The sequence below is a fragment of the Verticillium alfalfae genome, genomic scaffold (assembly GCF_000150825.1).
Source record: "Verticillium alfalfae VaMs.102 supercont1.2 genomic scaffold, whole genome shotgun sequence".
In the NCBI taxonomy this organism is placed as follows: Eukaryota; Fungi; Ascomycota; class Sordariomycetes; order Glomerellales; family Plectosphaerellaceae; genus Verticillium; species Verticillium alfalfae.
Genome location: NW_003315037.1, coordinates 2,005,717 through 2,018,266, shown reverse-complemented (window position 1 = coordinate 2,018,266; position 12,550 = coordinate 2,005,717). Strand labels below are relative to the sequence as shown.

Here is a 12,550-nt window from a genome sequence, read left to right as displayed (position 1 = left end):
CGGGATGATGCGGTTTGCCGCGGGGAAGGCCAGCCCTCAGGATGGACGATGAAAGGGTTGAAATGGTTGACGGAGTGTAAAAAACAGAGGGCCAGACGGAGGCCCTGATATTTCTCTCCTGTTAGTTCAATTGAGATGTTTACAATAATGTTGTGCTACTGTCTTCAGAGGACTCTATCCTTGTGATTGAAAGGTGCATCATCAGCCCTCTAGTTATCGAATTTCAATAGTCTTATCCATCAACATTTGACGTTTTTCGTGGCGGGTATCAAATCTTCCATTGTTTTCTAGTGACGTTGCAGCAACATTATTGCCCCACGGGAGTCCGCGGAAAAAAAGAAACCCTGCCCCCCCGGAGCAAAGAAACTGTCTAATCACTCGCTTCGACCGAAAGAAGGGGACAGGCTCGAGGCCACAGCGTGCTAGACCGAGCTGGACATTGGGAGAACAGAAAGGGCCTCACTCACTTCCGTGCAGACTTCCTCGCCAAGACCTTTCCGAAGCCGCCTCAAGCGCACGAAGGGCACAGTGAGGACGAAAGGGCCCGACTCAAAGACGGATTTTATTCCTCGTAGTACTCCGTGTTGGTGGGGTTTCCGTCCGCGTCGACATCGCGCTCGCGCCGGTATGGGTTCTTGCCACGGCCCGTGAGCGCCTTCACCTCCTTCGTGCCGAGGAGGACCCTGTCGAAGCCGGGTGGTAAGACGATGTCCGCTCTGGAGACGGGCGTTAGCTGGTGCTCTGGCAAAGTAGACGGACATGCGTGAGAGATGGCGAGGGATGACATACTTGAGGAAGTCCACTTTGAGGTTGCGCGCCTTGTCCCGAATCGCCTGCTGGCCTCGGCGGTCTTCGAAGTGCCTTTCCGGGTCATACCCCGTGGGCTCCTCGTCTTTTGTGCTTTGCCCGGTGCGCGGATTCGCCCCTTGTTCGATCAGGCTCCAGTTGCATCCCAGCGTGGCGATGAGGTCGATGAGCTTGCTGACGTCACGGTTGGACCAAGGGACGCGGTGCTGGACGCGTGGGGTCGTGGGGGTGCTGTTGCGGTTGCGCTTCTGGATGTCGCGGTAGTCGGCGTGGATGGCGGAGCTCGAAAAGGAGGAAGCAGTGTGGCTGCGTCCATCTTCGTCATTCGGATTTTCGGGATCCCGCTGATCGAAGGCTCGGCTGTGATCTGGGACGGCGTGACGCCTCGGGAGGGGAGCGGAGGAGCCGACGAGAGTGGCTGACGAGGGCAGCGTGTCATGACGCGAGCGTTTCGACGGTGGCGGGGGCATGGCACGTCGGTCTTCGGCGCGTCGGCGCTCATCGGGCTCTCGTTCGTCTTGCTCAAAGTCGTCGTCCACATCATCAGTCTCAAAGACATCATCATCTTGGGCCCGTGCTCGCTTCCTGTTACCGTCGTTGTTGCTGTTGGCTGACCGGAAGCTGGAGGCGGCAGGTAGTTGGGTCTGCGAGCCCACAACGTGCGCCTGAGAGGATGTCTGCCGGCTTGAAGAGGGAAGCTGTCTGAGGATGGCGTTTTCGTACATGTCGCTTGTTGTCGAGGTCGGTGAGCCAGGTACATTGAGGGGACTGTTCCGGCCATACTGCGGAGATCGCGGGCCGTCATAAGCGTTGCCAAACGATGCAGGCCCATAGGCATCTTGTGACACACCAGCAGCTTCCCCAAGCTGCATCAATCGGGCAACGGCGCTGTTGGTGATGGGGAGCTGTTGTCCGGATCTGCATGTGGTTAGTAGAACTCAATCGTTGCAACATGGAGCCGGAGAGCCTGCTTACGTCCGAGGGCGTATAACTTGTTGCGAGCCCTGTGAGCCAGCGACAGATCTCGACGCTTCGCGGTTGCTCGCTGCGGTGTGCAGGTCGTCCTGGATGGTTCGCTGCACTTCCTGAAACTGCTCTAATGCCCAGTCGATCTGGTCTGAAACCCAGCCCTGTGGGGGAAACCTTTCTTTGAGATGTCGTATGATGTCCGCAGTGCTTTGGGCTTGGCGTGCCGTCTCGAGGATGTCTTTGACCCTATCGTGACAAGCAGTAGCGATGGCATTTTCTAGAGGTTGTTTGAGACAACATATGCCTGCCATGTTCTCTGGGGTAAGGAGTTCGTCCGGCTCCTGAGCATCATCATCTATAGAGAATATAGCTGCAACAGTGCGCTCAATATCGAAATCTTGCTTGTTTTCAATGGCGCAAATCAGGCGTTGGGTGCGAATACTGAGCGCCAGTCTGACGATTTTACCGTCGACATTCCATTCCACACCTTCGTCGATCATCTCGTGGAAAAAGGGCATGAAAGGGGCAGGAAAGTCCTGGTCCAGGCGCTGGAGAAGTGCTGTCGGGTCGAGGGAGAGGCCGCAGATCTCGTCAAGCAAACTCGCCAGATTCACGGATGCGAATATGGCTTGCGCCTGCTTCTGAACGTCCTTGCCTAGACGATCGGCTGAACCCTGTATATCGATCAATGGCACGCTATCATCGACGTACATGCGGCGGAACTCGGTGAACGGCTTGCGGTGGACGGCGATCAGTCGTTTCCACACCTCATGTCGCGGTTTCTGGTCCCTAAAAATCTGGTCGATCAGAGCCTCCGAGGCCTGGTTGATGTCTCGCAAGACAAGAGTCTGTAACTCGATAGCCTCGTTGTCAAGCTGAAGTGGATCGACGATACCCTCTTCGCTCTCATCGCCTGCTGACGACGCATGCCGCACGTTTGAAGGCTCTAGAGAGGAATGAATCACCCAGTCTTGCTGGTTATAGGGTTCAGGCAAACTCACCATCTTCCTCATCATCTACATTTGACTGAGAGTAGGCGTCATAATCTTGGCACGAGCCAGCAAAATCAGCTTCTCAGGACTTCGTGGATAGCAGATGCAGCATGCTCACCACTGTTGGCCGCAATGCTGGGCTGGATGTTATCCAGGTTTATGCTTTGCGCACGATCCCCGACCATGGGAGCAGCACGTCGAGCTGGCGGGTCATAAGAAGACACAGGCTCGGAAGCCTCTTTCCCTGTACGTTTATTGGTAGATTCCGTAGTTCTTCTCCATCATTGGACTGCTTGACGCGTCGCAATTGGGGAAGTGGTGGTGATGGCTGTGTTTTTGGGGCGCGCTGGCGCGACCGCGTTACACGCCCTTCTTGCTGCTGGGCGGGAGGATCGGGCACCAGACGACTTGATTTCGCTCGCGGCATGGCGATGACTACTTTGATTTGCGCAGCTCGATTGCTTGTTGACGGGAGACTGTGAAGCTGGGGTGACCGTGAGGACTGACCCTAACCCTCTAGGGTTATTGTTCATGGCGGGCCTTCGTGCCTCAGGAGCCAGCAACCCTCGTCTTGCAACGATGGGTAGGTACGTACCTTCAGCACTGGAGCTACGTACCCACTTTCCATTCTCAGACCAACAACCCAGTAGCTGCAGCTCGGCACTCGGCCTGGCACTGTGAGGCAGATGCGAGGCAGGGCATCTACATTTGCTTCTCACTTACCTCCCTACCCGTAAGGTACATTCCCCTTCTAAGCTGACTTGGGTGCCTCAGAGTGCTCAGGTTCAAGCACCTCACTTGTCGCTGTGTGAAGCCTGTCCACGCAGCACGCAGACTGATAATTTGCCTTGCATCCATCCTGCATGCGGCTTACTCGACGTGGCTAGACATGGTGAGGGGCTATGGATGGCAGTGCTGCAAATCATTTGACCCACAGTTGGCCCATTTCAACGGAAAGGCATCACACTTCCCTCACGAGCGTCTTCAACTTGATCCTAATTTTGGGTCAAAACGCAAAGCTTCCTATATGCCTACACGGTCTTCTTCACGGTAGCTGGCCCTGCGCCTTCCTCACACTTCAGCTTGGTCAACATCCACTCCGCCTTGCAATGCCCCGTCCCCGTCGTTCTGTGCTACCATGATTCATGCTAGGCATTCATCGACAAATCGTTTCGACTTGCCGCGGTGTCGTGGTTAGCAAACACGACCCTGCAGACTTGATCCTGGCTTCGGAAGCCCCAAGGAAAGCCAACTCCTCTAATGTCGCTTCACTGCCACCTTCTGAGGCAGACCATCTGGGCCAAAAAGCCCAAGCAGGTACGCCGTTCGAGTCAGGCACAAGAAGGCCTGCATCATCAATCAGTCAGCAGGCATCGATGCAGTGGGTGGAATGTAGTCATGCTCACAGTCGCGCCGACGTTGCCCCACGTCATGGCGTTCCACTGCGCAACGTCGACAAACTTGCCATACCCCAGACCATGGTAACAAGCCCACAGGTGCCCAAGGTCGGCCACCCACAGCGCGACGAGGTAGTTCCGTACTACTCTGATCTCGCTCGTGGAGGACAAGACCGCGACACCGATCATGGCGAGCAGGAGGTAGAGGTTTCCCAGCTGCAAAGTCACCATGCGACCATTGTCCGAGTGCAGAGGCGGGGTCTGCTGGATTATCTGATCAGTGACAAACTGATCCGGGTTTACGACGACTCCCAGGAACCCTGCGACTCTGTTGGCGTGTCAGTACTAGTACACTGCCCGCATCATTCCACATTTCAGTAGAAAATAGATATGCAGACGCACAGCGACAGGGGTTCTAAAATGGTGAATACTGTCCGGGGAAAACCCGGCAGAGCAGACGCCATGACTGCTCCGTCTTTCGGGGGGGGGGGCACTTTCGATGCTGTGCTACGCGAGAATGGGATGGACGTAGGAGAGAAGCGACGGGTGGCGGGCAACGTCAGAGTCGACAGACTACCAAGGACAAACAAAGCCTTGCAGGACAAACACGGGCTGGCAGAACAAGAGGGAGGCGACAGCGCAAGTTGATGCAGCTTGACGAGTATCGGAGGGACGAGGGGCTAATCCAGTCGAGCAAACAACAAACACGATGAAGCCACTTCAGTCTCCTCTCTGTTTTTGGCTCGGTCTTCCCTCTAATAATAAAGAGTCTCCCCACTGTTGTTCAGACGTCTAAATCAGTCAACACCCGAAACCGGATAGCCCTGGCCTGACGGTACGGTACCTTGCTTCTTTGCTAGGTAGCTAGGGGGAGGGGGCGAGAGGCGAAGTCTGTGCCTCTCCACCTTCAAGGTCCCAAGTTCCGAGTCCAAGCCCCTCCCGTCCATGTCAAGTGGACTGATACTTAAGCCTTCCCCACGTGCTGATAAGCTCCGGTAGCGTGAAACATTCTTCGATAAGAGCGCCAAGGCAACCTTATTCGGCCAGTGCCCTCTTTGCCTCATCTTTGGTCCCGACTGGGAGTAGGTGCCTGCCACCTACCTGAGCCGTGTCGCCCCTCGACCTGAGAATGCCTTCGCGGAGCAAAACGTGTGCCGTCAGGAGCCGGACTTGATTGACCACGCAGCTGCTTCGGCCAAAAATACCCGCCCCGCCCTCTACGACTTCACAGTTTGCTGTCCGTTCTTATATCTTGCACATCCTTTCTGTTCATTGTGCCCTCCTCCTTCCACCCACCCCCCTCTCGCTGCCTACGTGCTCAACCGCAGGTTTACCTCGATGCAAGAGCCGACTTCTCTCGCCCACGATGGCATTCATCGAACCGCGCCTCATCCACCTGCTCAACGATGCGACAACCCCTCAGCTCGGACACATCGACCTTCCTCCCTTCACCGAAGCTTTCCCCGAAGCCTCTGACCGGCTGACACCCCTCGCACCAACGGCTGGTCGAAGAGACGAGCTCCTTGGTGCCGCACCGCCGACTAGCAACCATGGCTCCCTATCACAGACGGCGGGCGCATACGATGATGCAGGGGCGACGCTGCGAGACCTTAGGAGGGACGGGGACGCCGCGACAGACAGGAGTGCCATCGCCAACGTTCCTCGCATCCCGCTGAGATTGCTCCTCGGCGAAACGGATGAGGCCAGCCACATGTATGCTCCAGGCCAGGAAGTTGACGATGGGCCTGAGGGCAAGGACGACCCCGCATCGAAAAAGAGACACCGAGCCATGACGAATAAGGACGACCTCATGCATTTGCCCCAGCCGGTGAAGAAACAAAAGGCAGCATCCCAGACCCGACTGCCGCCCATGCCGCCCATCATCAACGGACTACACGAACCTCCACCCAACGCCGCCCTCTTTCCCCCAATCTCTTCCACCGAATTCGATACACCTGACCCCGATGCGGCGCAGCGCCAACCGGCGGCGAGGGAACTGCCACAGGTACACGAAGACAAGCCCATGGAGGTGGAGCCCTCAAAGTCACAAAAGCCGGGGAGCGTCAAGACGAGAAAAAAGGCCATGAAGCCCCGAAGGAAGTGGTCAGAATCGGAGACCACACACTTGCTGCTCGGTGTAAATCGACACGGTGTGGGCAAGTGGACAGACATTCTCGCCGACCCCGAGTTTAACTTTAACAGCCGCACAGCGGGGGGATCTCAAGGATCGCTTCAGGACGTGCTGTCCGACAGAGCTTCGGAAGAACGGCAAGGAAACGTCAACGGCGTCGGTCGATCCTCTTCCCACGCCGCCTGCGGGAGTCCAAGGGAAAGGCGAAGACAGGCCTTCTTTCGGAGAATATCCTCATTGACCCTGATGAAGCATTCGACCCAGACCAGTGTCAGCAGAACACCAATGATGCTGAGGCTGTGGTGAAGCACAAGAAGAGCCGCGCGCATCGGAAAAAGATTGAAGATTTGGCAGAACTCGGGATCCATGGGCCTTTCAAAAAGTCGCATCGGCGGGAGCGACGTCCTTTCTCGGAACAAGATGACCTGCAGATCCTGGAAGGGCTCGACAAGTACGGGCCGTCATGGACTAAAATCCAGCGCGACCCGCGCTTCAGTCTTTCGGGCCGCCAGCCCACCGACTTGAGAGACCGAGTGCGAAACAAGTACCCAGATGTATACCAAAGGATCGAAAGAGGTCTTTTGCATCTCAAGGAGCTCAAGGAGCGAAACGACAGTGTCGACACATCGACCAACGCAGCAAAGGAGAGCGGCAGTTCTCAGCCACGCCAGGCGCACCAATCGTCTATTGCTCAACTAGCATGGAAGGAAGACCTCACTCGCTGGACCGTGTCGCCCATGGAAAACGAGGAACTGCCCGTCGTGCCGCAGCCATTCGAGCTGACCGAGGCCTCAACGACAGCATTTATGGGAAGTGTTGGCGAAATGGACATTTCCCGCCTTCTGCTTGACGATTCAGAGATATCTGACCTTCCTGGCCGGCACATGGCATCTGACTCTGATCTGGTGTCTCTATGACCTCAGAGCAAATACACGCCCGGCCGTTGACGGTCAGGCACGCTAGCTTGCTGCTCGGTTAGAGCCTCATCTAGACGATGGGCCTCTGATGCAAGCGACTTTTTCTTTTGTCAACAGGGAAGGTATTGCAGAACGACTCATGGTATCCTGCGGGGCCATCCACTTGATTTCATGGTACTCAGGACCCAAGGATGGGTATATACCCGGCGCTTGGCATCGTCCTACGAACGAACGGCGCACTTTCAATTTGTTACCTCGCGGCCAAGTTACGACTGGCTGGCGAGTAGAAAAAAAAATGGCTTCGGCAACGGGACACGGCAAATGGGAATGATTTAGATGGAGAACTGTCGCTTCTGGCACAAGAAGGGGGGAGACTCGAAAACGGCATCACTGCTTGGGTCGATTCACATGTCCGATAGAGTGCGTTGCGTGCAGTTGTGTGTACCGTTTTTAGAAATCATCAATCGTGAGAAGAGTTTCCTCGACGCCCTTGGTTCCTCATGACCACGTCTTGTCCATCCCCTGTTGCCTGTGGATGATCTGCTTCAGGACTGTCCCTTTTCGTCGCGGTACGGATCTCGGTCACTACACCGAGGGTGAGTGGGGCCACTTCGGTCAGTCGGTGGTGGGCCACGCAGGTGGTCGGCACTGGCCCACATAAAACAACCAATGATGTCGCTCTCGAACAGTCCCGCCTGTCCAGGGCAAGAAAACCTACCTCCACAAAGAATTTTCTCGCCAGGCAGGACCACACTTGTGTACAGCCCGACTTTTCGTGTGGACTTGACCTTTGACCTCACCTTCACCACCAACAATCTCCATCCACCAGACTCGGTACTAACAGTCAAGATGGGCAAGGGACTGTAAGTTCACCACGATCTCGCCCTCTACCTGACGCTCGCAATGCCTTCGAGATGACGGGCTCGCATTTCGCAGCCCCAACGTCGTCGGCGCTGCCATGTCAATGGTCGGTATGCAGCCAGTATCAACAGGATCCTGACTTGTCTCTCTTCACAGCAAGAAGCACCAGAAGCGCCTCAGCGCGCCCTCGCACTGGCTTCTCGACAAGCTGTCGGGCACCTACGCTCCCCGCCCTTCGGCCGGTCCCCACAAGCTCCGCGACTGCATGCCCCTGATCGTCTTCCTGCGCAACCGCCTCAAGTATGCGCTGAACTTCCGCGAGACCCGCTCCATCATGATGCAGCGCCTCGTCAAGGTTGACGGCAAGGTCCGCACCGACATCACCTACCCCGCTGGCTTCATGGACGTCATCACCATCGAGAAGACCGGCGAGAACTTCCGCCTCATCTACGACATCAAGGGCCGCTTCACCGTCCACCGTATCCAGGCTGAGGAGGCCGAGTACAAGCTCGGCAAGGTCAAGCGTGTCCAGCTTGGCCGTGGTGGAGTCCCATTCTTGGTCACGCACGATGCCAGGACGTGAGTCAAATCATGCCCTCGTAAGACATCATTCAGCCGTTGGATCAAGCTTTGGTCGACTCGGGGGGGGATCATGAATACGCTGGAAAGAGCAAAGAGATAGACACCTCTTCCGGGAGGCTGGATCTCTCGGCCTGTACGTGCGCAGCGGGTTTCGGCTTTGCTGCTGCCAAGCGTGCTGCTGCCACCTGTTGCCTCGCAGCCTCTCCGTTCAAACCCCCGCGACGAGATTGGAGCGACCATCTATGCGGCTGTATGTGTCTCCCTTCCCCTCACGTATGCTAACGTTGCGTCCTTCTCACAGCATCCGCTACCCTGACCCTCTGATCAAGGTCAACGACACCGTCAAGATCGACCCTTGCCACTGGCAAGATCACCGACTTTATCAAGTTCGACACCGGCGCCATTGCCATGGTCACCGGTGGCCGTAACATGGGTCGTGTTGGTGTCATCACTCACCGTGAGCGCCACGACGGTGGTTTCAACATCATCCACGTCAAGGATGCCATTGACAACACCTTCGCCACCCGTGAGAGCAACGTTTTCGTCATCGGCTCTGAGAAGCCCTGGATCTCCCTGCCCAAGGGCAAGGGTGTCAAGCTCACCATCGCCGAGGAGCGTGACCGCCGTCGCGCCCACGCCATTGCTGGCCAGTAGACGATTCATGTTTTCTAGTCCAGGACAATGGGGGCGGGGGAGCAAACAGGGTTTCAAAAAGGGTGTTGAGTGCAAAGCATGAGACAAACGGAGTACAGGGCTGATTTCGAGTTTTCGGCTTTATGAACTACTACCCGGCGGGTAGCTGTAGCCAGCAATACCATGCCATTGAAGATCACCCTGACGTTACCTGTTATTCCTCTTCCGATTCTTTGAACGTGACCTGTGATCATGTGTTGTGTTCCACAGTACACGTACCCGTTTCATCGTGGCTGTTGTTCCTGTCTATACTCACGGCCGAGGTCCCTCACCTGGAGTATGTCGACAGGATTGACAAGACACTTGCTGTTGTAGAGACGGACTACGACGCGATGGTAAACCACTCGTAGTTGAGCACAAAGACGCGTCTATTGTTCTACAGATGGTTCCACAACGAGCCTTTGCTGACAGAAAATGGCACCGCGTGCCCCCCTACCAAGACACCATACGTTCCGGGCTCCATCCTCCAGGCGACCTCGTTCTCATCCCAATAGCTGCACGCTACTTTGAGATCTACCGTGAGCTCGACTATCCTCGACTCGCCCGGTTGCAACATGATCTTGTCAAAAGCCTTGAGCTCCTTTTCAGGTCGTGACACGGCCGTCCCGTCCGCCGGCGTTACATACAGCTGCACGACCTCCTGACCAGCGACTCGGCCGGTATTCTTGACCGTGACACTGCATCGCAAGACGGCCGTCTCCGCGTCTTCCTCCGCCGTTGCGCCGAGCCCCTCATACTGAAAAGTCGTGTACGACAGGCCAAAGCCAAACGGCCACCGGACTCTGTCTCCGGCCGCCGCCTGTGAAGAGCGGTAGCCGACCTCGACGCCCTCGGCATACTCGATCTGCACGCTGCCGTCCTCCAGCTTCTGGGCAGGAAAGTTACCGAAGCTCGGCGCGTCCTCGAGCGTCTTGAACCACGTCGTCGCCAGCCGGCCGCTCGGGCAGACGGTGCCCGCCAGCACGTCGACCACGGCCCGCGCCCCCTCCTGGCCGGGAAAGTGCGCGAGCACGACGGCGTCGACGTCGTGGACCACGGCACTGACGTCGATGGGGTTCCCGCAGTGCAGCACGAGCACCGTCTTCTTCGACGCGGCGGCCACAGCCTTGATGAGGGCGGCCTGGTTCGCCGGCATGCGAATGTCGTCGAGGTCGAAGCCCTCCGACTCGTACTGCTCGTTGCGTCCCGCGTAGATGACGCTGACGTCTGAGGTGCGGGCCAGGGCGACGGCGTCGGCGATGGTCTGCTGCTCGTCGTAGGCCTCCTCGAAGCAGAGACTAGCCGCGTAGGGGGTCGGCTCGCCGATGACGAGCTCGGGAGGGCCGGCCATGTCGAGACGAATGTCGTAGGAGACGCCGGCCCCCATGGATATTTGTGTGCCTGTCTCGAGGAGAATGTGGTTGAAGATGAACTGCTCCGTCGGGATGCCCTTGTCGGAGCCCGTCAGGACGGTTTCACCGTTGACGGTGAGGGTGAACGCTCCCGTGCATCTGATGGCGAGGGTGTGATCGCCGGACGTGGACGGCGTCAGTTTCGTTGTGATCGTCAGCCGGGACCCAGGTACCTTGAGACCTGGCTTGAATTGCCCGAGCATCCAGACGACGGGCTTGTCCTGGTGCTCCTCCAAGAGCGGCTCGGGCGAGTCGTCGTTGAAGTAGGTCACGTCTGCGCCTGGACGGCCATCCTTGGCAACGAGTTTATCGGTGTCGGCGACAGGGACAATTCGTCGCGTCCGCACGCCAGGAGAGTATCGCACGCGTTCTGCGTTGTTTACCGCCTCTTTCCAGAGGTCAACGGGAGAGCTTCTGTACTGCGGCGTGCATGAAGCGCTGCCGCCTCCAGTGATGACAGGGTCTCGCGCGAACTCCCCAATGACGGCAACCGTATCGGCAGAGGACTGTGTCAGGTCAAGAGGCAGTGCCTCCTGTTCGTTCTTCAAGAGGACAATGCCGCTGGCCGCCAGCTCCCAGGCCAACCGGTTCGTCTTCTCATTGATGATGGACTTCTCGGTGCTGATGCCGTGGCACGCCTTGGTCCGATCCCGCAGCTCCAGCATCTTGAGCACGCGAGCATCGACCTCGCCGATGGTCACCTCGCCCGACTGGACGGCTTTGACAAGCCTGGCACCCCTGAAGATGGGAAACGGCATCTCGAGGTCGAGGCCTGCCTGGATGGGTGCGGCCGTGTTGTGCACGGCGAACCAGTCCGACATGGTGATGCCCTTGTATCCCCATTGGGCCCGGAGCACCCCCTCCATCAAGGGCTTGTTTTCACTGCAGAAAGCTCCATCGACCTTGTTGTATCTGGTTTGATTTTCACGTCAGTCTTCTGTCTCTCGCGCCTCTCGCGCATCATTCCTACGCCTCGAATAGGGGATCCTTACGCCGTCATGATGCCCACAGGATCCGATATCCTCAACAGATGCTGCCAGGCGGCGAGGTAGACCTCTCTCAAGGTCCTGCTGTCCGCCGAATGCTTGACGTCGTAAAAGTGCCTCAGTGTCTCCGAGTCGTTGCAGACAAAGTGCTTGGGGCACGCACCGACACCCATGGCCTGGATGCCGTTGACCACGGCGCCGGCAAGATGGCCCGACAGCAGGGGATCCTCGCTCATGCACTCAAAGTTGCGGCCGCCGCGCGGATCGCGATGGATGTTGATGGTAGGCCCCAACACGACCTGGGCGCTCTTCATGCGCGCCTGGTGGGCGAGCTCGCCGCCCAGGCGACCCAGGAGCTCGGCATCCCACGTCGAACCGTAGCATGCTGTGTTGGGGAAACTGGCTGTTGTGAGGTCCGCCTCGATGCCCGCAGGACGGATGCCACTGACGGAATCAGCGACCTGAAGGTGTGTCAGTGTATGTCCTGCTGCTCGTGAGGAGGCGTTCATACTCTTATGGGCGGTATGTCGAGCCTCTCAACGCCAGCTGCTGTAGAAAAGTCGCGGCCTGAGAGAAGAGTGACCTTCTCTTGGAGCGTGAGCTCCTCGAGAAGCTCTTTGAAGGTCATATTGCCCGCTTTGTTCCGGCCGGTGAGAGCGAAAGTGGCAGGACACTGAAGTGTGATTCGGCAGAAATGTTCTGGGACGTGATCTAGTTGTGTATTTCTCACTGTCGGGCAATCCCATCAAAACCCGCCGGGACATTAACGTTTTGAAGTAAATCGCGACGTCGCGCGTCTTGCTCAACCCTTATTGAACGGAAGC

General features: G+C 57.3%; 5 protein-coding genes across 5 annotated transcripts; 2 read left to right on the top strand and 3 right to left on the bottom strand.

Annotated features, from left to right (window-relative positions):
* Window positions 1-562: 562 nt before the first annotated feature.
* Window positions 563-3,862, bottom strand: VDBG_02088 (conserved hypothetical protein; the record flags this gene model as incomplete). Its single annotated transcript, XM_003007854.1, has 7 exons — window positions 563-716; window positions 790-1,725; window positions 1,783-2,722; window positions 2,778-2,822; window positions 2,887-3,012; window positions 3,364-3,443; window positions 3,804-3,862. The coding sequence occupies 7 exons, from the start codon at window positions 3,860-3,862 to the stop codon at window positions 563-565; spliced, it is 2,340 nt and encodes a 779-aa protein (XP_003007900.1).
* Window positions 3,863-4,123: 261 nt separating this feature from the next.
* Window positions 4,124-4,629, bottom strand: VDBG_02087 (conserved hypothetical protein; the record flags this gene model as incomplete). The annotated part of the gene is made up of 2 exons (XM_003007853.1): window positions 4,124-4,493; window positions 4,568-4,629. 2 exons carry the CDS (start codon window positions 4,627-4,629, stop codon window positions 4,124-4,126), a joined length of 432 nt encoding a protein of 143 aa, XP_003007899.1.
* A 902-nt stretch (window positions 4,630-5,531) lies between these two features.
* On the top strand, window positions 5,532-7,213 carry VDBG_02086 (conserved hypothetical protein; the record flags this gene model as incomplete). The annotated part of the gene is made up of 2 exons (XM_003007852.1): window positions 5,532-6,302; window positions 6,368-7,213. The coding sequence occupies 2 exons, from the start codon at window positions 5,532-5,534 to the stop codon at window positions 7,211-7,213; spliced, it is 1,617 nt and encodes a 538-aa protein (XP_003007898.1).
* Window positions 7,214-7,973: 760 nt separating this feature from the next.
* VDBG_02085 (40S ribosomal protein S4-A) lies at window positions 7,974-9,091 on the top strand (the record flags this gene model as incomplete). Its single annotated transcript, XM_003007851.1, has 3 exons — window positions 7,974-8,076; window positions 8,231-8,653; window positions 8,958-9,091. The coding sequence occupies 3 exons, from the start codon at window positions 8,063-8,065 to the stop codon at window positions 9,082-9,084; spliced, it is 564 nt and encodes a 187-aa protein (XP_003007897.1).
* A 634-nt stretch (window positions 9,092-9,725) lies between these two features.
* Window positions 9,726-12,354, bottom strand: VDBG_02084 (thermostable beta-glucosidase B; the record flags this gene model as incomplete). Its single annotated transcript, XM_003007850.1, has 3 exons — window positions 9,726-11,652; window positions 11,733-12,187; window positions 12,238-12,354. The coding sequence occupies 3 exons, from the start codon at window positions 12,352-12,354 to the stop codon at window positions 9,726-9,728; spliced, it is 2,499 nt and encodes an 832-aa protein (XP_003007896.1).
* Window positions 12,355-12,550: the final 196 nt, after the last annotated feature.